The 26,137-nt window shown below is 44.7% G+C and overlaps 1 protein-coding gene across 9 annotated transcripts in view; it reads right to left on the bottom strand.

The window, feature by feature from the left end:
• The window catches only part of LOC143497401 (uncharacterized), a 46,136-nt gene extending 20,605 nt beyond the window's left edge, over positions 1 to 25,531 (bottom strand). For 3 of the 9 annotated variants that reach the window (XM_076993320.1, XM_076993311.1, XM_076993318.1), the window contains exons 1-8: positions 25,517 to 25,531; positions 23,273 to 23,356; positions 7,439 to 7,501; positions 6,504 to 7,211; positions 5,707 to 6,420; positions 4,911 to 5,615; positions 3,431 to 4,135; positions 1,115 to 1,819 (exon numbers count right to left, since the gene is read on the bottom strand). In XM_076993320.1, the coding sequence (XP_076849435.1) occupies positions 1,115 to 1,819; positions 3,431 to 4,135; positions 4,911 to 5,615; positions 5,707 to 6,420; positions 6,504 to 7,211; positions 7,439 to 7,469 (3,568 nt within the window). In that variant the 5' untranslated portion in view covers positions 7,470 to 7,501; positions 23,273 to 23,356; positions 25,517 to 25,531. Of the gene's footprint in view, positions 1 to 1,114; positions 1,820 to 3,430; positions 4,136 to 4,910; positions 5,616 to 5,706; positions 6,421 to 6,503; positions 7,212 to 7,438; positions 7,502 to 9,125; positions 9,607 to 22,904; positions 23,000 to 23,272; positions 23,357 to 23,423; positions 23,576 to 25,516 lie in introns of those variants that run through there. The other 6 variants (XM_076993315.1, XM_076993313.1, XM_076993314.1 and 3 more) reach the window with 6 other exon arrangements.
• Between the last annotated feature and the right edge of the window lie 606 nt (positions 25,532 to 26,137).

The following is a 26,137-nucleotide window of genomic DNA, read 5'->3' as shown; positions in this document are numbered from 1 at the left end:
GTGTGACTCCGCACAACTCTCGCAAACCTGCACGAGCGGCAGAGGCGTTTATACTTGGCGATCGATCACGATATAATACTTAATTTGTGTCCATTTACACCTCCCCTTCCGCTGACAATTTACACTAAATGGTGTAATACACTGAAGGTGCTGTGGTCAGATGAGACAAAAAAATGAGCTCTTTGGTATTAACTCAACTTGCCGTATTTGGAGAAAGACAAATACTGACTATGACCCAAATAACTCCGTCCCCACTGTCAAGCATGGAGGTGGAAACATTATGTTTATGGGGTGTTTCTTTGCTATGGGCACAGGACTATTTCACCACATCAGTGGGAGACTGGATGGAGCCATGTACCATAAAATCCTGAATGACAACCTCCTTCCCTCCACCAAGACACAAAAAATGGGTCGTGGCTGGGTCTTCCAGCACGACTATGACCCAAAACATACAGCCAAGGCAACAAAGGAGTGGCTCAAAAACACATTAAGGTCATGGTGGCTTAGACAGTCTCCAGACCTCAGTCTTATAGAAAATGTATGGAGAGAGTTGATGGTCTGAATTGCCAAGTGACAGCCTCAAAATCTTAATGAATTAAAAAATTATAGACCAGGGGTGCTCATTACGTCGATCGCGATCGAAGGAAGTGTCGGTCGATCGCGAAGGAATGTGCGTAAATCGCGTGACATTAAAAAGTAGTGGATGAATCGCCCATCTGCACTGACGGTTGTATTTTGATTGATATTCATGGTAGCCAATCTGCATTACGCCCCCCCCCCCCACCCGGCTCAACAAATTTCGTTCGCTACCTCACAACCCCCCACCCCCTGGTAGATCTTTCTGACTTGGTCATCTTATAAGTAGCTCGCAAGCTGAAAACTTGTGGGCACCCCTGTTATAGACTGTTCATATCTTGACCAGTGAACAAACTTACAAAATCAACAAGGGATCATATAATTATTTGTGCAACTGTATGTAGTCTACATATTTCATAGAATATGTAATGTATTAATGAAGGTTTATTTATTTTCCAACAAAGCTCACATCTTAAAAAGAAAGCTATGTGACATGTTATGTGTGATTGGCATTTCAGGGTAAATATAGGATTCTTACACATTTTGGATCTGATGTCCTCTTTGCATTTCTGTACCTTCATCATCCTCTCTCTTCCTCTCTCTTCTAATACTCTCTTCTTCTCTTCCACCTCCTGTAGATTCTTTCTGTCCATTTCAAAATGGCAGCCACTGTTTGCTGCCACCATCTCCTCTATCTTCTCCAGCAGCTCTGTGACCTGAGTGTCATCACCCCTGTTCTTATTGTTGATAACATGATACCTATTCCCACATTTCTCAACCAGCCACTGGAGGGCGCTGTCTTCACTCTCAATGTGCTGCTCTATGGGTGTGTCTATCAGATAGTCCCCATATGTGAACAGAACTATAGTGTGACTCCAGACTCTCTCAGTGAGAAGTTTCATGTGTCCCTCTAACACATTTTTCATTTTCTTTTTTAACAGGCCATCCACACGTAAGACCATCAGTAGAACATGGGGTCCTGGAGGACACAGAGACACACTGAGCACAATCTCCTGTTTCAGTATCTCACTGCTCTGCTCTACAGGTGCATTTATCCACCATCCTGGAGCTTCAACTACAGAGATCTTCCTCCCTGCTACGTCTCCCTGTCTCTTCACACACTGAGCAGTTCTCTTTAACTCAAACTCCTTTTTGCCCAGGATGGTGTTTCCTGCTGAACTCTTCCCAGCACCTCTGTACCCCATCAGAACAATCCTCAGATCTGAGAGATAGTGTGGATAAGCTGCAAAAAATGCACCAATCAAATAAAATGTATAGCTATTTGTTTTCATTGTCAATATTTTAAACAATTCAAATATTTTTAATAAGAGGTGTGTATAATAATGTCCCTATCAAAATTATAGAACAGCTATTACAGTTGAGGAACGAATTATTTGCTCCCTTGCTGATTTTGTAAGTTTGCCCACTGACAAAGATATGAACAGTCTATCATTTAAAGGGTGGGTGTATATTAACAGTGAAAGAATAAAAAATTTATTGTATAAAATATACATTTTATATATATATATATGAGTTCTGGCTCCTACAAACCAGTTAGACACTCCTAATCAACTCGTTACCTGCATTAAAGACTCCTGTCTTAAATTGTCACCTGTATAAAAGACACCTGTCCACAGAATCAATAATTATTAATTAAATCAGACTCTAATCTCTCCAACATGGGCAACAGCAAAGATCTTTCTAAAGATCATCAGGGAGAAGATTATAGACCTACACAAGGCTGGAATGAGCTACAAAACCATAAAACGCTGGGTGAGAAGGAGACAACTGTTGGTGCCACTGTAAGAAAATGGAAGATATACAAAATGACTGTCAATCGATCTTAATCTGGGGCTCCATACAGAATCTCCCCTGGTGGGGTATCCTTGATCACGAGGAAGGTGAAAAATCTGCCTAAAACTACATGGGGGAAACTTGTTAATGATCTTAAGGCAGCTGGCACCACAGTCACCAAGAAAACCATTGGTAACACATTATGAAGTAATGGGTTTTAACCCATTACTGCATAATGTGTTACCAATGGTTTTCTTGTTGACAGTCTTTTATCGTTGACTGTTGACAGTCATTTTAAAATCCTGTTGTGCCCAAATGGTTCCCCTGCTAAAGAAGACACATGTGCAGGCCCATCTGATGTTTGCCAGTGAACACCTGGAGGATTTTGAGAGTGGTTGGGAGAGGGTGTTGTGGTCAGATGAGACAAAAAAAATGAGCCCTTTGGTATTAACTCAACTCGCCGTATTTGGAGGAAGAGAAATGCTGACTATGCCCAAATAACTCCGTCCTCACTGTCAAGCATGGAGGTGGAAATATTATGTTTGGGGGGTGTTTCTCTGCTAAGGGCACAAGATTACTTCACCACATCAGTGGGAGACTGGATGGAGCCATTTACCGTAAAATCCTGAATGACGACCTCCTTCCCTCCACCAGGACATTAAATGGGTTGTGGCTGGGTCTTCCAGCACGACTATGACCCAAAACATACAGCCAAGGCAACAAAGGAGTGGCCCAGAAACACATTAAGGTCATGGTGGCTTAAACAGTCTCCAGACCTTAATCCCATAGAAAATGTATGGAGAGAGTTGATGGTCTGAGTTGCCAAGTGACAGCCTCAAAATCTTAATGAATTAAAAATTATAGACTTGAAATTATAGACTGTTCATATCTTGGTCAGTGAACAAACTTAAATCAACAAAAGATCAAATAATGATTTCATCAACTGTATGTAGTCTACATATTTCATAGAATATGTAATTTATTAATGAAGGTTTATTTATTTTCCAACAAAGCTTATAAATGTGTGATTGGCATTTCATGGTAAATATAGGATTCTTACAAATTTTAGATCCGATGTCCTCTTTGCGTTTCTGTACCTTCATCATCCTCGCTCTTCCTCTCTCTTCTAATCGTCTCTTTTTCTCTTTGACAATCTCTAGAATCTTTCTGTCCATTTCAAAATGGCAGCCACTGTTTGCTGCCACCATCTCCTCTATCTTCTCCAGCAGCTCTGTGACCTGAGTGTTATCACCCCTGTTCTTATTGTTGAGAACATGATACCTGTTCCCACATTTCTCAACCATCCACTGGAGGGCGCTGTCTTCACTCTCAATGTGCTGCTCAATGGGTGTGTCTCCCAGATAGTCCCCATGAGAGAACAGAACTATAGTGTATCGCCAGAATCTGTCAGTCAGAGGTTTCATGTGTCCCTCTAGAACTCTTCTCTCATAATCTTTAAAGGGTGTGTCCACACGCAACACCAGCAGTAGAACATGGGGTCCTGGAGGACACAGAGACACACTGAGCACAATCTCCTGTTTCAGTATCTCACTGCTCTCCTCTACAGGTTCATTCATCCACCATCCTGGAGCTTCAACCACAGTGATCTTCCTGCCTGCTACCACTCCCTGTCTCTTCACACACTGAGCAGTTGTCTTTAACTCAAACTCCTCTCTGCCCAGGATGGTGTTTCCTGCTGAACTCTTCCCAGCATGTCTGTTCCCCAGCAGAACAATCTTCAGATCTGAGAGATGGTGTGGGTCACCTGCAAAATACATATGTTTATTTGTCAGTTAACAGAATAAAAACAAGATTTCCAGGGGCGACAGCTCTTCAGCTCCAGCTGCTACAGGCTGCACATTCTGTGATGCGGGGACAGAGGCTGTAACCAAAAGGCTTTATTATCCATCTTAAAAGAACACAAGCACTCAGGCCACTTGGCAGGACAAACACAAAAGTATACTCAGGTGTACAAAATGAGAGAGGTGATCCACAGATGATCAGCAGCTTCAGTGCAGAGCAGGCTACTTCCCACGTTGCAAGGTGAAGGTTGAATGCACAGTACTGGACAGCACGACCTGTGGACTTTTATTAGGCCCAATACTAATGAGGGACAGGTGTCAGTAATGGGGTGATTGTGATAAGGGGCGTGACCTGGAATGAGAGGGTGTGCGCTGTGTGGGAGTGGGCATGAGTGGCTGAGAGGATGTGCTCGTGCGTGCCCTCTGGTGGCGTCTTGTCCGACCCACCGTGACATAGTGACATTCTGACAGGCTGTTTATTATTCAAAATTGCAAGTGTTATCATGCACTGGCTCTGTTGACGACTTTCTTGTCCCCTGCCTCTTATGCTTGTTTTCTTCTATTTATATTTACTTTAAAAACTTAAATTGTTCATTAACATTACTTACTTTACAGACAATTTATATAATTTAAATTTAAGTATGTATAAAGGTTCTATACAAATAAAGATATTAGAATAATTATCACATTAGATATTTTATGTTTTTCTATAAATAGAAACACAAAAAGGTGCTATACCCATTTTTAATTTGATGTCCTCTCTTGGTTTCTGTGCCTTCATCATCCTCTCTCTTCCTCTCTCTTCTAATCGTCTCTTTTTCTCTTCCACCTTCTGTAGAATCTTTCTGTCCATTTCAAAATTGCAGCCACTGTTTGCTGCCACCATCTCCTCTATCTTCTCCAGCAGCTCTGTGACCTGAGTGTCATCACCCCTGTTCTTATTGTTGAGAACATGATACCTGTTCCCACATTTCTCAACCAGCCACTGGAGGGCGCTGTCTTCACTCTCAATGTACTGTTCTATGGGTGTGTCTATCAGATAGTCCCCATGTGTGAACAGAACTATAGTGTGACTCCAGACTCTCTTACCAAGTGTATTTGCTAATGCTTGAAATACATCTTTAGGAATTTTATTTAAAGAAAACACGGCAGGTAGGATAAGTAGTATACAGTGGGGTCCTGGAAAACACAGAGACACACTGAGCATAACCTCCTGTTTATGAAACTCTGTGCTCTCTTCCAAAGGTATAGTAATACACCATCCTGGAGCTTCAACCACAGTGATCTTCCTCCCTGCTACTTCTCCCTGTCTCTTCACACACTGAGCAGTTCTCTTTAACTCAAACTCCTCTCTGCCCAGGATGGTGTTTCCTGATGAACTCTTCCCAGCACCTCTGTTCCCCAACAGGACAATCCTCAGATCTGAGAGATAGTATGTGTCACCTGCAGTGCAACAAACAAAGACTGATTTCACATCCAACTGTAAACAAATGACCTCTGAAATACTTTTAATCAGAAAACATTGCTTACTCACTTATTAAAATTCTGATGTCCTCTCTCTGTTTCTGTGCCCTTATCATCCTCTCTCTTCCTCTCTCTTCTAATCGTCTCTTTTTCTCTTCCACCTCCTGTAGAATCTTTCTGTCCATTTCAAAATGGCAGCCACTGTTTGCTGCCACCATCTCCTCTATCTTCTTCAGCAACTCTGTGACCTGAGTGTCATCACCTCTGTTCTTATTGTTGAGAACATGATACCTGTTCCCACATTTCTCAACCAGCCACTGGAGGGCGCTGTCTTCACCCTCAATGTGCTGCTCTATGGGTGTGTCTATCAGATAGTCTCCACATGTGAATAGAACTATAGTGTGACTCAATAGTTTCTCACTCAGAATCCATAGATTTCCCTCCATAGCTTTCTGCCACTCCGCACTGAATGATGCAGTGAGTTCTACAACTAACATCACACAATGAGGTCCTGGCTGACACTGTGACATGCTAAGGACAATCTCCTGCTTGATTAGTTCAGGGGTAAGGTCAAACCATCTTCCATGTCTCCCTGACCACCATCCTGGAGCTTCAACCACAGTGATCTTCCTCCCTGCTACTTCTCCCTGTCTCTTCACACACTGAGCAGTTGTCTTTAACTCAAACTCCTCTCTGCCCAGGATGGTGTTTCCTGCTGAACTCTTCCCAGCACCTCTGTTCCCCAGCAGAACAATCCTCAGATCTGAGAGATGGTGTGATTCACCTGCAGTGCAAAAAACAAATACTGATTTTACATCTAACTAAACAAATGAGCTCTGAAATACACAGAAAATATTGCTTACTCACTTATTAAAATTCTGATGTCCTCTCTCTGTTTCTGTACCTTCATCATCCTCTGTTTTCCTCTCTCTTCTAATACTCTCTTCTTCTCTTCCACCTCCTGTGGAATCTTTCTGTCCATTTCAAAATGGCAGCCTCTGTTTGCTGCCACCATCTCCTCTATCTTCTCCAGCAGCTCTGTGACCTGAGTGTCATCACCCCTGTTCTCATTGTTGAGAACATGATACCTGTTCCCACATTTCTCAACCAGCCACTGGAGGGCGCTGTCTTCACTCTCAATGTACTGCTCAATGGGTGTGTCTTGTAAATACTCTCCATAGGTGAACAGAACTATCATGTGTCTCCACACTCTGTTGGTGAGCAGCTCTAGATTCTTCATTAGTTCATTCATGTCCTCATTTTGGAATTTCTTGTTCAAATTAACCACCACTAGTACAGCGTGTGGTCCTGGTGGACACAGAGACACACCAAGAACCATTTCCTGTTTGAGTGGCCTGGGTTCATAAATACCAATCTTTGTTTTTCTCCATTCTGGTGTGTTAACCACAGTGATCTTCCTCCCGGCTATTTCTCCCTGTCTCTTCACACACTGAGCAGTTGTCTTTAACTCAAACTCCTCTCTGCCCAGGATGGTGTTTCCTGCTGAACTCTTCCCAGACTCCACATTTCCCACTAGAACAGCCCTCAGTTCATAGGAAGAGCACTCAGACACTGCTTCAAAATAAAAGTCATACATTGTTACATAACAGTCTAAATATTATATTTATCAAAGAAATGTTACATTGAGGTTAATAATGCAACTCGTAGTATACAAATTTCATGCTAAATGAAATATTCTTCAGAGGCTCACAGAAACGCAGTGAGTGAGACAGTACTTGGTGTATTGTACCTTGTGAAATGTAAAAACTCAATTACAGTTGGAACTTGACCTGCTAACTCACCTGTGCAGTGGGGGATGTCACCGGTGGCCATGTTTCAACTTGTCTCCTTCTCTTATCTCCTATCTGGAATGAAAAGGTAAAAACACATTTGATCCTTCCTTCACTGATGGAATGTCAACACACAAGTACTGAAAGGGGATCAGAGGGCAGTACCCTCACTTCAACATTTTACTCTTGGGCATAACGTGACTTTTTCCTGTTATAGAACAACCGCACCCACAATGTTTATGAGACTGTATGAGACCCCATTTGGGATTATTGTAACGATTCAGGTGCTAACACAGGTGAAGTAGGACACAATTGCATTGAGACCAGGGTTGTATTTACAGTAGACTCTGTATTTAATTCAGGACACACAGACAAATGACCAATGAACAAACTCTTAACACGGTGACGAGACAGACGAGGCATTTTGGACGGACCACGTGACACTGGAATTCAATAGACAAAACTCACCATAAAACTTGGGCATATAACAATACAAAGGTAAAACAGTAACAAACTCTTAACGTGGTGACAAGATCAACGAGGCATTTAGATAGACCACATAACATTATGGGATTCAGTATACTCTGGTAATACACGAGTGGGAGAGAACAGGGAGGGAACAAGAGGACTTGGAAAAACAGGTGATGGTTCCGATAAGAAAAACAGAGTATTAACCATATAATTCAGAAATAAAGCAATACACCCAAGCAAAGGATCTTAATTAAACATGGGGAACAACTAAACACAACAAAGCTGCAAACCACTAAATGCGCTAAAAAAGAAACCTAACTCACGAATGCAATAAACTAACCCCGAGGCAAGCACATACTTAATGCCAACAAACAACTATGACAATGGAACGTATAATAACACTAGGAGATAGAGAAGACTGATAATAAAGATAGAAACGAAGACTAGAATAAACCTACAGTAAACAAGGGGTGAGGACATAGGAAACTCAAAACAACCTGGGAATGTGGAGAGCACGAAACAATGATCGACAAGGGCCGTCTACAAACTAAGGATTTAAATAACAAGATAGTTTAGGAGGCAACAAGGTACATGTCAAACACATAACACAAAGGGTTGGAACTAGGCAGCGAAAGAAAAATACTAAAACAGACAAAAAGATGTAAGTGAACGACAGGGGGGCGGAGTAATGCGTTACAATTATCAATTATGTCTGTTGGAATTAGCACCATTTTATTCTAACTCACCGTTGTAACCTCTTATGACTGTCTAAAAGAAGCATGATGGGAAAAATGATTGTAGCAAGTGTTCATTTGATGACCTTATGCTAACACCTATTTGTTTGTGACACTGCTAGTCTGCTTATAGTGCTTTGATCTGGGCCAGCTGGAGTCAGTCATGTACACTTGTTGAGCTGAACACAACGATCACATGGATCTGGTCTTGTGTGAACTTGTGTGAAGTTAATTTATTTCAGTAGAAGTCAAACACATATATAGATTCATGACAAACAGAGCAATCTATTTCAAGTGGTTATTTCTGTTAATGTTGATGATTATGGAAAATCGCAGCCTTGAAAGGATTGTAAAGAAAAGTTAATTCAAACATTTTGTGGAGATGTGGTGTCAGTGCTTCAAGAGCCACCACACACAGATATATCCAGGACATCCAGTCTCGTTCCTTGTGTCAGGATACTCATGACCAAGAGAAAACGCCAGAAGCATCTTACCTGGGCCAAGGAGAAAAAGAAGTGGACTGTTGCTCAGTCCAAGTAAATTTTGCATTTCATTTGGAAATCAAGATCCCAGAGTCTGGAGGAAGAGTGCAGAGGCATACAATCCAAGCTGCGTGAGGTCTAGTGTGAAGTTTCCACAATCAGTGATGGTTTGGGAAGCCATGTCATCTGCTGGTGTAGGTCCACTGTGTTGTATCAAGACCAAAGTCAGTGCAGCTGTCTACCAGGACATTTTGGAGCATTTCATGCTTCCCTCTGCTGACGAGCTTTTGGAGATGGACATTTCATTTTCCAGCAGGACTTGGCATCTGTCCACACTGCCAGAAGTACCAATACCTGGTTTAATAACCACAATATCACTGTAGTTGACCAGCAAACTTGCCTGACCTAAACACCAGAGAGAATCTATGGGGTATCGTCAAGAGGAAGATGAGAGACACCAGACCTAACAATGCAGACAAGCTGAAGACTGCTATCAAAGAAATACATGCTGAAGAGGGCTGCACAGGTGACTCATGACTTTTCAAAGAAGTGAGGACCAAGACCAGATGCAGGCAACAGATTACCAGCTGAATGCAAACAGAAAGTAAAGGCTATCTGTTAAAGAGATGATATCAGTTCCAATCTGGTTTTAGGCCCCATCACAGTACTGAAACAGCATTAGTTAAAGTAACAAATGATCTCCTCCTTGCATCAGATCAAGGCTATGTATCACTGTTAGTGCTTCTTGATCTTAGTGCAGCTTTCGACACAATTGATCATAGGATCTTGCTAAAAGGTTAGAACGCTGGGTTGGAGTCTCAGGCACAGCCCTTTCATGGTTTCAGTCTTACTTAACAAATCTGTAACAAACAAAGCTAAGCAGGTGGGACACATATGCAGATTTGGAGTTTTAATCAAAGGAACTAACACAAAAAAACATACTATTACAAAGACCTGAGGTGACAAGAACGGCTAAACACAAAGAGCATGTACAACAAAAAATCATAAACAACAAACCAGAACATCTCTCACAACTTACAACATTCAATAACCCACAACCACCAGGACCAAACACAGGACTTAAATACATCAACCAAACAAGGGACACAACAAGACACACCTGAAGGTGATAACGAGGGGCAGGGAACATGGCAGGGGTGTGAAACCAGAGACAACTAGGAAATGTCAAAATAAAAGACACGCAAACACAGAGAACAAAACAAAAGTCAAAACTAAAAAGGGGGGAGACAGGAACACATGACAAAATCGCTATCAGTTTGTAGAGCTCAATAATATTTCATCCAAACGTACAATGGTTAAATATGGGGTCCCGCAAGGCTCCATCTTAGGACCACTATTATTTACATTATATATGCTACCATTGGGCACAGTTATAAACAAACATGGTGTCAATTTTCACTGCTATGCGGATGACACTTAACTTTACATATCAGCCAAACCCGATGACAAACTCAGTTTAGGAAAAATTGAGGCCTGTGTAAGAGATATTAAATGCTGGATGTCTCTAAACTTCCTACAATTAAATGAGGACAAAACAGAAGTTCTCCTTCTGGGCCCTAAGGCCGCAAGACAGAAAATTCCAAATTTAATGCTTAATCTTGCAGACTATGTCAAAATAAAAGACACGCAAACACAGAGAACAAAACAAAAGTCAAGACTGACAAGGGGGGAGACAGTAACACATGACAGAACCCCCCTCCAAGGCGCGCCGCTCCGAGGTGCGCAACGGAAACCAAATGTTACACGCCCAGGCGTAGGGTCGGTGTAGACAGATTACTGTGTAACCTGAAACAGGATAAAAACGGATGGGACACAGGAATTGTATCTGATAACTGCAGATGCCTCTCAGCTCTGAGAGGCGGAGCTAATCGCTGCAGCTACCAGCTCACCCAAGGCCCCAGCTCCGCCCCTGTCTGTCATAACAGCAGCCAGAGGACCCAAATTTTGCTAGCAGAAGTCCATAACAATTTCTCAATAAAATAAAATATCCAAATAAACCACGTACCACAAATGTGACAACAGTTTGAGGGTGTCACACTCTCCCGGACAAAAATAAAATGACAAAATAAAATGATAACAGCAATCATGTTTCTTATTCCTCCCATGTTCTCATCTTTTAGTGAACAGGGGTAGTGTAACTGTAGGGTACATATGTATGTGGCATATAAAAGTGTTGTGTAGGCGTGGTAGCCCAGAGTGGTGGTGCAAGGAGGGGTTGTGTGTGAGTCGCCACCAAAAATGTTGGTGAGGTATGATTCAGTGCATTTCCTAGTGGGTTGTGTGGTCTAGTGCATGCCCCAATGACATTCACCCTAGGGTGGACCTGTAGGGAAGGTTGTCCTAATGTTTCATATGTCAAGATCTGCTTTGGCCTCCTCTCTCTCGCTGACCGTCTACATTCAGTATGTGTGTTGGTGGCAAAGGGTAATGGACACACTCCCTCCAGTCCTGATTCTGTTTCATCTTCACCGAGTACCTCAGGTTCAGCTGGGTCATTCAGTGACGCATTTTCGGACCACTGGGTTGGTCCACTTGTGTCCGACAGGAGTTCACCCTGTCCCTGCCTCACACCTCTGTCCAGCCCGTAGGTGGACCATTCACCTTCTGAGGTCGGGTCCCTCTGAGCTTGGGTAGGCCTTTCACAATAGGCATCTTTCCTTCTTACCTCTTCCCTAACAGGCATCCTCAACCAGTAACCTCCTGGGCTTTCTTCTTGCTCCGAATCAGTTGTATCTCTGGAGGGGACATGTTCTCTTAAGTTCCTACTGGTTAAATTTGGTCTCTGTCTTGGTTTGGCTTTAGATGATGATTTGGCATGATCTGGGGGTGCAAAGATAGGTAAGTCATTCACCAACAGCAACAGATTGCGATGCAGGGTCCTTGTCCTCCGATGGTCACCTGTCTCAGGAGCGACCACATAAACTGGATTACTGGCTACCTGTTCTTTTACCACATATATGGCTCTTTCCCAGTATGATCGCAGTTTACCCGGACTTCCCCGCTCACCAAGGTTTCTCACTAGCACTCGGTCCCCAGGCTGTAGGACTATCCCCTTTGTCTTCCGGTCATAGTAGGATTTTCCCCGAGCGCTGGACTGCTTGCTGTTCTCCTCTGCAATCTTGTATGCTTCAGTCATTTTGTGTGACCATTGCTTTGCATATCCCTCGTGTGTGTCTGAATCTTCCTCCCCAGTAAGTCTAAACAGCAAGTCGACAGGTAACCGAGGGTGGCGACCATACATTAAAAAGTAAGGGGAGTATCCGGTGGACTCGTGCCGGGTACAGTTGTATGCATGAATCACTTGAGGCAGGTGGTCTTTCCATCGTTCCTTTTCCTTCTCTTCCAGAGTGCGCAGCATCTGTAGTAGGGTTCGGTTAAACCTTTCAACAGGGTTGCTCTGGGGGTGGTATGGGGATGTTCTGGAGTGGCCTATCCCCGACAGTCGTTGCAGTGTTTTAAAAAGCTCATTCTCAAACTCTCTGCCTTGGTCATGGTGTAGCTTGGAGGGGTATCCGAAACGAGGGATGAAATCATTAAAAATCCGTTCCGCTGCCGTCCGACCAGATTTGTTTTTTGTCGCATAGGCCTGAGCAAATCTCGTAAAGTGGTCCACCACCACCAAGATATACTCGTACCCTCACCGACTGCTCTCTAGATGCATGTAATCAATACATACAAGTTCAAGGGGTGAACTTGAGGTGATGCTACCCAGCGGGGCACGTACATGGGTAACTGGCTTTTTCTGTGCAATACATGGACACCGCCGAGTGACATAGGCCTCAACATCTTTCTTCATGTATGGCCAGTAAAATCTCTCTCTCACTAGGTGAAGAACTCGCTCAGTGCCGACATGGGCCATATCGTCATGGAGGTGTTTCATCACGACCTGTCTGTACTTGGCAGGGAGTACAAGTTGTCTTCGCTCCCTTGTCCGCCTATAGAGAATGTCATCCTCCAGATGTAGCCTCCTCCACTCATGCAGGAGTTTTCTGGTCGCCCCACTCACTCCATTCCTTAAGTCCCTTGTGAGGATGGTGTTTGTCTCCTTCAGTGTTATCACATGCCCGATTAAGTCATCTTCCCTCTGTGCTTTCACGAGCTCATCATGACTGATTGGTGGCCGAGTCATGCCCAATGACGGATGGGCTCCTGTGGAAGACATGACCAGAGCTGCAATCCATGCCACATCCTTTTGCTCAGCTGCTTTACTTCCTTGCCAAGTCGCATGCAGCACATCTGAAGACAACTCCTCTGTACATTCCTGCATATAACTGTCAATATCAAGAGGGATGCGTGACAGTGTGTCTGCGTCACTGTTTGCCTTCCCAGGTCTGTATTTCACCTCAAACCGAAAGTCTGCCAGTTCCCCCACCCAGCGGTGGCCCACTGCATTGAGTTTGGCAGTGCTCATTACATAAGTCAAAGGATTATTATCCGTATACACCGTGAAATGGGTAGCATAGAACAAGTAATCCCGAAACTTTTCACACACAGCCCACTTCAGCGCCAAGAACTCCAGTTTGCCACTGTGCATGTTATAGTTTTTTTCTGCTGGTGTCAATGTTCTTGACCCGTACCCTATGACCCTCATCTTTCCACCTTGACGCTGGTACAGGACCGCCCCTAGGCCTTCCTCTGAGGCATCTGTATGCAGGGTAAATGGCAGACTGAAGTCAGGATAAGCCAGCACTGGGGGTGATACCAGCATGCCAATGAGACATTCTAGTACGCCTGTGTGCTCTCCTGTCCACTCGATGGGGGTCCTGGAGGCCAGCTGGGGGCCCCTGGCTTTCCTTGTGGCTGAATGGACTTGTGCTGCCTCTGCCCTCCCTTTTAGCAGTTGGTAAAGGGGCCTGGCTATCCGGGAAAAGTCCTGTATATAGGACCGGTAATAGCTGAGAAACCCTAGGAGTTTCCTTACATCGCCGACTGTCTGTGGTGTCTTGTTCTTTAGACATAAGACAGCATCCAAATCCCTGGGGTCTATCTTTACCCCCTCCGCAGACACCAGGCGACCGACATACCTAACCTCTCGACGGAAAAGATCACACTTTTCTGGTCTGAGCTTTACTCCATGACGCTGGAGTGCCCTCAGGACTTTTCGGACCCCATCCAAATGCTCTTCAAAGGATTTGGCATAACAGAGGACATCATCGAGGTAAGGGATGCAACACTCATCTCTGAGAGTGTCTAACATCTCCTCCATACTTCGTTGGAATGCTGCTGGGGCATTAGATAGCCCAAAGGGGATCCGGACCCATTCATAAAGGCCCCAGGGTGTAATGAATGCGGTGTAGTGCCTTGAACCCTCCGCGATGAACCCCTGGTGGTATGCCTTTCCTTGGTCCAGAATACTGAACCATGCATAACCCCCGAGTGTGTTGAGGAGATCTCCAATACGAGGCAGTGGGTGCCTGTCTGCGACAGTCTTCTGGTTGAGGAGCCGATAGTCGACACAGAGGCGCAGTGTCCCGTCCTTTTTCCGGACACAAACGATGGGAGCGGAGTATGGTGACTTTGATTTTACTATCCACCCCTTGGCTAGAAGATCCTGAATATACTCCTTTACTTCCCTGAAGAGGGGTTTCGGTACTGCTGAATATGCTCGCTGCACTGGAATGCTATCTTTAAGATTTATGGACATTTGTAGATTTGGAATACAACCTATGTCAGATTCACCCCTTGCAAAAGCTTCCGACTCCTCACGTAACATCTTCCTGACTTCCTCTTGCTGCTCGGGTTCGAGATGGTTTAGATCAACTGGTGGATCCCACAGCTGAGTTGTTGGAGCTCCCCCAGTGGATGTGACTAACTCACCCCTGTCTCTCTCGTTGGGCACTTGCTCTTTAGTCGAATCAGTTTGAATAATTTTGTCAATTAGCTGAACTACACCGATCACTGATTTTCGTGGTAAGGTGATGTCATGCTTGGTGTGATTGCCCACTGGTACTGCTACGTATGGGTTTTTCGGGTTTTGGATCTTCAAAAGACCCTCTCCTACATCCAGCGGGTCTAGTTGCTCATTGTCCTCATCAGGTTCAAACAACACTAAGGCATCGGTGGAGTATAGGCTTGATGGGATGCTGCACTTTAGCCAAGTCGTTTGCCCTGCTGGCACAACCAAGTCCTGGTGACCAACCCTCAGATATTCAGGTGGAGTGACAGGCTTTTTAGTCTGCACGAAACTTACTAGAGCCCTTGCATCACTACTTGGAATTGAAACTGCACCACTAAGTAAGCTGACCAGTGTTGGTATCAGGTACTCGGACTGGCCTTGAATTAGCTCTTCTAGTACATTAAACCCCAATAATGGCCTCTCCAGTGGTAAGTGACTCACTAAGAAGGGCACACTTATGGACAAACTTGGGTTCTCTGTGCCAGGGAGGTTGACATTAACAGCTATCCAGCCCTCAAATGGGATAAGTTCACCATTAACCGCATACACCTCCAATTTTCCATCACGCTCCAGAAGATCAGTGAGTGGCCGGGGATCATGACCAGGTAAATATTTGTTTTTCCAGTCCCGGTCAATCATGCTCACCTGGGCTCCCGTGTCCAGCAAGGCAGCTACTGCAATCCCATTCAGGTTGCACTGTATAATTGCCTTTTTCCCAATAAGCTTCACAACCGGTTCGTTTTTGATGACTGATGGCTCAGATGTAGGTGGGGAGTGGTCCTTCTGTTCATGCTTCGAGTTGGTTTCCCCTGGGCATGGCCGAACCCTAGTATTATTCTGTCTCTCCCTGATGTGATGGGACTCTTTTGAGCCGATCATTGGTGGCCCCTCTCCAATGACCGGCCCCCGTTTCCCTGACACTCTGTTTTTTTTGTACAGCCGATGGCTCTGTGCCCCTCTTCCCCGCAGATGAAGCAGTGTGTGCACCGAGCCATGCCTTGTTCAACACATTTTGGACATTTAAACGTTTTCTCCCTTTTAGTCATAGGTGGTTTTTTTTCACCATACTTATAAGTGTGTTCAGAGTTGTTCCGGGTGGACTGCCGCATTGAGTCCACAATACTGGTTAGGGCGTCTATTTTGGCAGTTAGCTCCTTCAGTGCATCCTTCTTTCCTTTAACCCCGAGAACGTCTTGGGAGTAGACGCAGTCTGTTAGACCTTCCCCTTCAAGTTGAGCACTGTTCACTGCCGGCTGTCTGAAGCGGGGAGTCGCCCCTAATCTGCGCTGCCTCTCATTCTCATCGCTAGTGATCTTTGTTATCTGCCTCAAGATGGCCTGATCAGTGACTGAATTGTGTGACAGCAGTGGCTTCAGCTCTCTGCGAATGTCGTTATATTTATGGCCCAACCCCTGATGGACAGTATGTAGAAAGACCCCTTGAACTGTTTCAGAGTCATACCTTATGTCTGCATTGGCTTGTTTTGATGCAAAAAGAACCCTTTGCTTCAGCCCTATTACTCTGTAAAGGAACTGCTGGGGTGTCTCTGATTCACTCTGTTTTGTGCACATCAGTTCTTGGAGTAGTTCAGTACTATTTTTCTCTCCTAAATGTGACTGGAGGAACATCTTCAGCTCTGCTATTGTCATATCTTCCTTGTTCATCAGCATGTCCTTGAAGTTTCCCGGTTTCACGACTCTCAACACACTTCGGAAGATTTCAGCCTCACTAAAACCCTCTCGGACACCTTCTTCAATCTGTTTGCATATGTTATTGTAAGTGATGTCTGACCCCTGATCACCAATTTGACCCCCCTGTATTTTGAATTCTCTTCTATGTAAGTAAGAGAGGTCCCTTAGGGAGACCCTATCCTCATGTGTGGTATGAGTAGCATTTCCATATTGGGTCTTAATGTGTGGAATTTGACTGGTGGATGCCATTGACTGAGCGTGCTCAGGTGGGGTGGATTTTTCATTGATACACTGATGAAGCCTTCTACCTAGCTCCTCGTAGTCTGATAACATCTTCTGTAAGCTCATGTCTACAGTGTCATGAGTGCTGGTAACAATGTGGGGTGGGCTAAACTGTGCCATGCTGTTCATGCAATTGGGGGCTGAGCTAACTGAGGGAATTACTACACTAGTGTTGTGCGATGCAACATCAACCTCGGGGTTAACCAGTTGAGATGTAGTATGGCCGGATTCAATGCTTTCCCTCACCATATCCCTCAGAACCAACAATGAACTCATACCGCTGTCCTCCAAGTCAAGTAAAGACTTACTATACATGAAGGAATTCACATACTCAAAACAACCTTCGAGGTCAGTAGCATCAAGTTCTGAAACGTCTCTCTCTGGTATAGGACTGATGGCTTTAACAATCTGGAAAAGTTCGCCTGCTGACAAGGTGAGGAGGCTTTTCCTGATTTCCCACACCAGGCTTTTCCTCTCACCATCTGCCCTGGAAAGCTTTCCCTCCATTATTGTTTCAACAACACTCAGTCCTCTCTTCCCTCAGTTCAGTACCTCTTCACAGCCCACTCTCTGCCTCTGCACGGCCTCACTGTAGCCCTCTGACAGCCCTGGCGTCCTTCTGGTCCCGAACATCCAAAATCACTAGATCAGCTATCCACCACCAGGAGGCGCTGATCCCGGACGAGCCCCCAAGAATCTGTTACATGCCCAGGCGTAGGGTCGGTGTAGACAGATTACTGTGTAACCTGAAACAGGATAAAAACGGATGGGACACAGGAATTGTATCTGATAACTGCAGATGCCTCTCAGCTCTGAGAGGCGGAGCTAATCGCTGCAGCTACCAGCTCACCCAAGGCCCCAGCTCCGCCCCTGTCTGTCATAACAGCAGCCAGAGGACCCAAATTTTGCTAGCAGAAGTCCATAACAATTTCTCAATAAAATAAAATATCCAAATAAACCACGTACCACAAATGTGACAACAGTTTGAGGGTGTCACACAAACCAAAAAAAAACCCCAACATCAAGCACAGACAGGAGGAACCAAACCGAGAGCAGGAGACGACAGACACGCAAGGAACAGGGGCGAAGGCACTGAGGAGAACACACCAGAAACAGAGGACCTAGGGGTAAAAGAAGGCACAGAGGACAAAGGGCCAGGGGACACAAACACAGGAACAGAAACAGGCTGAGGGGGACAGGCAAACGGGACCTCGGGAGACTGGACAGGGCTAGGGCGAGCAACAGACACCGGGGAAGCAGGATCAGAACGGGGAACAGGGAACGAGGCAGAGACAGAGGCAAATATACTCCAGACTACAGACACAGGGACAGGAACGAAATGGGTGACAACTCTAGGAACAGACACGGGCACAGGGACAGAAACAACAACACCAGAGACAGAAACGGGCATGGGGACATGAACAACGACAGCATCACGCACAGAGACAGGGAACAAAACAAAACCAGGCACAGAACAGGGCACAAACGGGGATACAGGCACAGAAGGAGAACCAAAACCAGGGAAAGCAAAAGCAATGTCAACATCGGGCCCACAGGTGGGCGGAACAGTCACTGTGGGCCCTGTGAGGGCACAAGAAACAGAAGTAGCCCCCAGGCGGGCCCCGGGAACGTCGGCAGGCCCCAGGCGGGCCCCGGGAACAACAGGCGGCGGTGACCCCATCCGGGTTGCGAGAACAGGCGGCGGTGACCCCATCCGGGTCGCGGGAACAGGCGGCAGTGACCCCATCCGGGTTGCGAGAACAGGCGGCGGTGACCCCATCCGGGTCGCGGGAACAGGCGGCAGTGACCCCATCCGGGTCGCGGGAACAGGCGGCAGTGACCCCATCCGGGTCGCGGGAACAGGCGGCAGTGACCCCTTCCGGGTCGCGGGAACAGGCGGCAGTGACCCCTTCCGGGTCGCGGGAACAGGCGGCAGTGACCCCATCCGGGTCGCGGGAACAGGCGGCAGTGACCCCTTCTGGGTCGCGGGAACAGGTGGCGCGGGTGCAGGCCTCTCCTGGGCCTCCGGCGCGGGTGCAGGCCTCTCCTGGGCCTCCGGCGCGGGTGCAGGCCTCTCCTGGGCCTCCGGCGCGGGTGCCGTGGCCGCTGGCTGCGGGTCTGGAGGCGCCGTGGCCGCTGGCTGCGGGTCTGGAGGCGCCGTGGCCGCTGGCTGCGGGTCTGGAGGCGCCGTGGCCGCTGGTCTGGGGAAGACAGGATTGCCCCTGCGCCACTCCTCAGTCCCCTCATCCCCTCATCGTCAGTGGGGTTGGACTGAGGAGACGTGAGGACCTGACGCACAGGCTCCCAGCACCCCCCCAAAAAAGTCTTGGGACAGTTCGCCATACTGGTGGTGTAGACTCCACCAGGAGGGCGTGTGTTATCGCTGTCCATCTCAGACTTGCAGAAAGATCGGGAGGCAACATCTGAGAACCTGGTCTGTAGAAGCTTAAAAAAGCCCTCCACTGTCCAGGCTTCCTCGGCCCTGTGTGTAAGGATGATGTTCGCCCACTCCAGCGCCTTACCCACTAGTCTCGTCCTCAAAAACAGCACAAGAACCATGTCTGGTAGCTGAGGGCATGTTAAAAACTGGACGTAGGCCTTGCTCTGTAGGACAAAGCCATCAACCGAAGTCCCTTCCCCATCAAACATGTCCGGGCAGTGAGTTAATGAGGGTAGTGCAAGAGGCCTACCCGTAGTATCCAGGGCGAGACAGGATTGCAAATAGTCCAGTTGCGATACATACTCCTCCACATCCTTAGGAGGAGGTAGGGTAGGCACTGGCCGAACTCCAGTGTCTGCTGCGTCCATGATGACGGTGGGTTATTCTGTAACAAACTGAGCTGAGCAGGTGGGACGCATATGCAGATTTGGAGTTTTAATCAAAGGAACTAACACAAAAACACATACTATTACAAAGACCTGAGGTGACAAGAACGGCTAAACACTAAGAGCATGTACAACAAAAAATCATAAACAACAAACCAGAACTTACAACCAGAACATATCTCTCACAACTTACTGCTGATGACATACAACTTACAACATTCAATAACCCACAACCACCAGGACCAAACACAGGACTTAAATACATCAACCAAACAAGGGACACAACAAGACACACCTGATGGTGATAACGAGGGGCAGGGAACATGGCAGGGGTGTGAAACCAGAGACAACTAGGAAATGTCAAAATAAAAGACACGCAAACACAGAGAACAAAACAAAAGTCAAGACTGAAAAAGGGGGGAGACAGGAACACATGACAAAATCGCTATCAGTTTGTAGAGCTCAATAATATTTCATCCAAACGTACAATGGTTAAATATGGGGTCCCGCAAGGCTCCATCTTAGGACCACTATTATTTACATTATATATGCTACCATTGGGCACAGTTATAAACAAACATGGTGTCAATTTTCACTGCTATGCGGATGACACTCAACTTTACATATCAGCCAAACCCGATGACAAACTCAGTTTAGGAAAAATTGAGGCCTGTGTAAGAGATATTAAATGCTGGATGTCTCTAAACTTCCTACAATTAAATGAGGACAAAACAGAAGTTCTCCTTCTGGGCCCTAAGGCCGCAAGACAGAAAATTCCAAATTTAATGCTTAATCTTGCAGACTATCCCATTACACCTGGCACAGTAGCCAAAAACCTAGGCGTCATACTCGACTCCGACCTATCATTTGATAAATATATAGATAATACTACTAGGATAGCTTTTCTACATCTCCGCAACATTGCCAAATTAAGAAATGCATTATCACAGGATGATGCAGAAAAATTGGTGCACGCCTTTGTTAGCTCTAGACTAGACTACTGCAATTCACTACTGTCAGGATGTTCAAATAGGAATCTAAATAAACTTCAAATAGTTCAAAATGCCGCAGCTAGAGTTCTGACCAGAACTAGAAAATTTCAGCATATTAGACCAGTCCTATCAGCCCTGCATTGGCTCCCAGTTAAATTTCGTATTGATTTTAAAATTCTATTATTAGCATATAAAGCACTACACGGGCTTGCTCCTGAATACCTCCAGGAACTTATTTCCTACTATGAACCCCCACGTCAACTAAGATCACAGGGTGCTGGTCTGTTATTAGTTCCACAAATTAACAAGGTAACAGCAGGGGGAAGAGCCTTTTCTTATAAGGCCCCCCAGCTTTGGAATAATCTTCCTAAATGTGTCCGGGACTCTGACACAGTCACAATCTTTAAATCTAGGTTGAAAACCCACTTATTTAGTCTAGCGTTTGATAATTAATATCCCCCTTAGATAAAGGTACAGATCCAGGGGTTCATAGACGAAGGGTTTTATGGTAGACTGGGGTGCTCGTGCTGTCATCCTGTCACTGCTCGTGGTCACTCAAGTTTGTTGACAGTGCAGTGGACGGATGCCATTGTCTCAGAATGCCCCCAAGCCTATGTTACCTTCTGGTTCTGCCTTTTTTAGCTAGGCTGTAATAATTTAACTTAATGCCGGAGTTGCTGCCACACTCCAGAAATGTTTATAATTTCATCTGTCATACAGGACAGCGCTAATTCTCCCTGTTTTATTTTCTCCACATGGCTGCCCGCCTGCTTGTGGAAAAATGAGATGAGGAGAGACAAGCGATCCATCCTGTGCCAGCCACCTACTGCCTGACCGGATAAGCCTACACCAAGATGGACATTATTACATCTTTTCCTTTTCTTTATTTCTTTGTCTAAATTGTTGTTGTTGTCATGGTGACCGGTGTCGGCCAGAGGAGGATGGATCTTGGTTCCTCTCAAGGTTTCTTCCTCATGCAAAAAAAAACTAGGGAGTTTTTCCTTGCCACTGTCGCCCTTGGCTTGCTCACTGGGGGCTAGGACTCGGCACTTGTAAAGCCTGGTTTATACTTTCGCGAGCGACCGTAGCGCGCGACTCCGCCCACCTCGCGCAACCCTGCGCGAGCGGTGTAGGCGTTTATACTTTCGCGAACGTCGCGAGCGTCGCTGCAGTGTTCTCCGAAACGATAGGTGGCAGTGGAGAATAAAAAACCCTTGCAAAACCGGGGAAAGAACATTTTTACCTGACCAGAGACCGTATATATACACATCAGGCATCAAACGTAAATATGGCTTTGCAGTGTTGTCCAAAACGATACGTTAACAAATACGAGCCTCTTGTAATTCCAGGGCAAAACATGAGAGAACGTGAAGACGTTAAGATTGGGCGTTTTGAAAATAAACAACCATAAACTAATGTGATAAAAAAAGCGAATTATTTCGATTCATTTCGAGTATATGTATAAATATTTAACTTAATTAAGTTTAACGTGCTGGGAAATATTGAAATGGACCTTTATAGTGACGTACAAGTGCTTTAATTCCACCTTGTATAGGTGTATGAACCCGGCAAACATGACTTTGTCCATCGCGCTGAAGCGCGGTGCGCGCGCGAAGTTACAAAATTCGAGAGGTGCACGGGCGGAGCCACAGCGATTACGTCATTTTCGCCGCGCGGACCCTCGCGCCGCTTGCGGCGCGTCGAGTATACACCAGGCTTAAAGCTGCTTTGTGACAACAACTGTGTCATGTAGGGCTACGCCCCCCTCTCCCCGCTGTCATTCCAATGTCTCTGTTCCTCGTGGTTCTGTTGTTCTGTGCCTGTTAGCCCCACCCTGCTTGTCTGTCACCCCGGTTTCTGTCTGTCTGCCACGCCTTGTTCTCATCGCCCTCACCTGTGTCTTGTTAGTTCTATGTCCATATAATCCCTGTATTCTCCCTAGTCTGGTTATCGGTTGTTTTGTTCATTCCTGTTCTCTGTATCGAACCTACTCGTGAGTTTGCTCTGTGTTTTCCGTTTATCTCTGCCTGTTCCGTGTTTTCCCCGTCGTGTTTAAGTTCCTTGTCTTAACATGCCCGTGTACCTTTCATGTTCTGGCTGCCCTCCTGGTTTGACCCACGCCTGTCCATTCGACCATGGTTTTAGTACTCCCTTTAATAAATCTCGCTCTCCTCAGCGTTTGTGTCCATCTCCTCGCTCCGCAACGCGAGCTGCGTTACAAACTGTTGTAAAAAGCGCTATATAAATAAAATTTGATTGATTAATTGATTTGCTTCCTTTTAATGTTTCCTTTTATTTATTCTGTAAAGCACTTTGAGTTGCATGTATGTATGTAAGGTGCTATACAAATAAAGATTATTATTATTATTATTATTATTATAAATATTCCAAGAGACACTATCGGAAGTATCATTCGCAAGTTCAAGTTAAAGGGCACAGTGGAAACTCTACCTGGTCGTGGCAGAAAGAAGATCCTGACCGTGACGGCTGTGCACTACCTGAAGCGTAATGTGGAGAAAAATCCCCGCTTGACTGCTAAGGAAATGAAATGAAAAAAGACCTGTCAGATGTGGGCACCAATGTGATGGAGTCAATCACAAACCTGCGGCTTGGGAGACGTTGGACCTTCCAACAGGACAATGATCCGAAGCACACATCCAGGTCCACTAGAGCATGGTTGAAGATGAAAGGCTGGAACATTCTAGAGTGGCCATCGCAATCACCAGACTTAAATCCAATTGAGAACCTCTGGTGGGACCTAAAGAAGGCAGTTGCAGCACGCAAGCCTAAGAATGTGACTGAACTGGAGGCTTTTGCCCATGAAGAATGGGCTGAGATACCCATAGGTCATTGCAAGACACTTGTGTCAAGCTATGTTTCACGCCTGAAAGATGTCATAACTGGATGTTGTACTAAAAATAATGTCACTAGGGGGTTGAATAAAACTGATAATGATGTGAGCACAGAAAAGACATTTGTGGTTATTTCATCATAAATATTATGTTATATTTGTCTAATTTATAAGTGCCTCTTTGATATAATTGTAAATAAAATGACTGAAATGATCAAAATCAATGTCAAACTGGCCAAAACACTTTATTTCAGTGGGGGTTGAATAAATTTGTTCACAACTGTAGCTGATGCTATAGCTTTCACCAGGTCTTTCTCAATGTTCTTGTTCATTTTAACCACAACTGGTTACAGGCTAAGCAAAATAGCTCATTGTAGGCTAATAATTTAAATCAATACAAAGCTACTTTTATAATGTCTAACCTCATACTTTACTGGTACCTAGCATAACAAACAATCAAAAGTTATAGCGTGTCTTCATTTCCACGAATCCAAGCACTTTTGTCTAGCATTACAAATGGCTTTCAGGTGTCTGGTGAGTGGTGACATTGGCGGTAGTAGGTGCCGCTCCTGAGGGCCAGGTGCCGATTGCGCATGACACTCAAGGTAGACACAGGTGCCGATTGTGCATGACACACTCACTCGCAGGGGTTTAAATTACGCTGATGGCGTGGATACCATGAGAATTAACACGTTTAACCAAGCGACCTTGGGTATCTTGAAAGGCGCTATATAAATTGAACATTCATTCATTAACTGAGAAACATAATCTATAATAAATCTTTTGAATTTACAGTGCCTTCGTTAACTGTCTACCACTGTAGCGTAACCTACTATAAACTAATTCGACGTAATTGTCAAACGATATTCTGATATAGTAATTTAGAGCTGGCTAGCTGACTGTCGGCTCTTATAATGAACGAAAGGGACCGAGTCGCACCTCAGAGAGCCATTTAAATGTATTTATTATTGAAATGTAGGCCCTGTTTGACTACAAGTTATACAACAGATATAACTATAGTTAAAATATACTTTTTAATTTTAATTTTATTTTAATATACTATTTAATATAGGCATACTATTATTATTTAGTTTAATAATACTTTTAAAAAAAATGTTTCTCTTATAAGTGTTGTATGAATTAGGCCAACATTTAAGGGAAGGTTGCAAAATTTGCCTAATTGTTCATCATTGATATTAAGGCTGTCTTATAGTAGCGCCTCCTGCTGCCGGAATAAAAGAGATCGAAGAGCCATTTTTGAACGTCTTTTAAATGGACGGAGCCAAGAGACACAGTACCCTCCAAAGAGCCATTATTCCTCTCACTAATGGACTGAGCTCCACTGTATCGAGATAAGGTACCACAATGCATAGCATTCTCCTACAACAGATGTAAAAGTAACGATCACAGTTAATGTAATGCGAGTCAGAATAATCGAAACTCATAAATAAACATTACAATATTTCACTCGGTAGTTTAAGCCGATAAAACGAGAACATGGAAATAGCGTTTTTGGCAAAGACATCGGAGGTCCATACTTTAATTTCATACAAGTGAGCTTCATAATTGCTTGGAGAAATGTAGTTTGTATACATTGTCCCCAAACAATTTGGAAAGTGACCTTACCACCTCGCTACTATGGAGCGTAAAGCTTGCACCACCGTAACTACTGTCCAATATTATATTTTTGTTACAGAACTAAAAAACAAACGAAAACTAGTAGTTTGGAAAATTTTAAAACACTTCTAGCTATAAAAACAAAACAAAAATAAAAAAAATTTCACAATCTTGTATTTATTGTAAATAAACAAAATAAGGAAGTACAAAGAAGGGCTTGTCCTTACCTGTTTAAGTGTTCCTGGAGACACGGGAATGTAATACAGGCCCAAAGAACTCCTCCTTAAAAAAGATCTGATCATGTGAAATCACGTCGTCCAATCCATAGACATAATAATAATATACATAGACGCCTCATGGACTGACACCGCCTATTGGCGCCAACGTAACAGGCGGCCTCCATATTGGATGGGTCTCTCCTGCGCTCCAAGTACATTTATTTGTACTGAGAAAGGAGTATAATATAACTATAATAATCACAACTCTGCAAATTTTTACCCGATTTTCACACAGTTTGGTTTGTTACAAACAGCAGAGATGTAGTTATGACACAGGATGCTGTTACACATTACATACACATTAAATACATGCTTTCATGCAGAGGTGGGGACTCGAGTCACATGACTTGGACTCGAGTCAGACTCGAGTCATTAATATTAAGACTTTTGACTTGACTTGAAAAAATATTCAGAGACTTAGACTTGACTTGGACTTTTACACCAATAACTTGGGACTTGAATTGGACTTGAACCTGTTTACTTGCAAAGACTTGATTTTTTTTTTACCCCAAATCTAAATTTTAAAACGCATATTAATATTTATAAAGTGCGCCCCATTAATTTCATTTC

This window comes from Brachyhypopomus gauderio, unplaced genomic scaffold (genome assembly GCF_052324685.1).
Source record: "Brachyhypopomus gauderio isolate BG-103 unplaced genomic scaffold, BGAUD_0.2 sc110, whole genome shotgun sequence".
Taxonomy (NCBI): domain Eukaryota; kingdom Metazoa; phylum Chordata; class Actinopteri; order Gymnotiformes; family Hypopomidae; genus Brachyhypopomus; species Brachyhypopomus gauderio.
The sequence above is the reverse complement of the archived record's forward strand: the minus strand, read 5'-3'. Positions and strand labels throughout refer to the sequence as shown.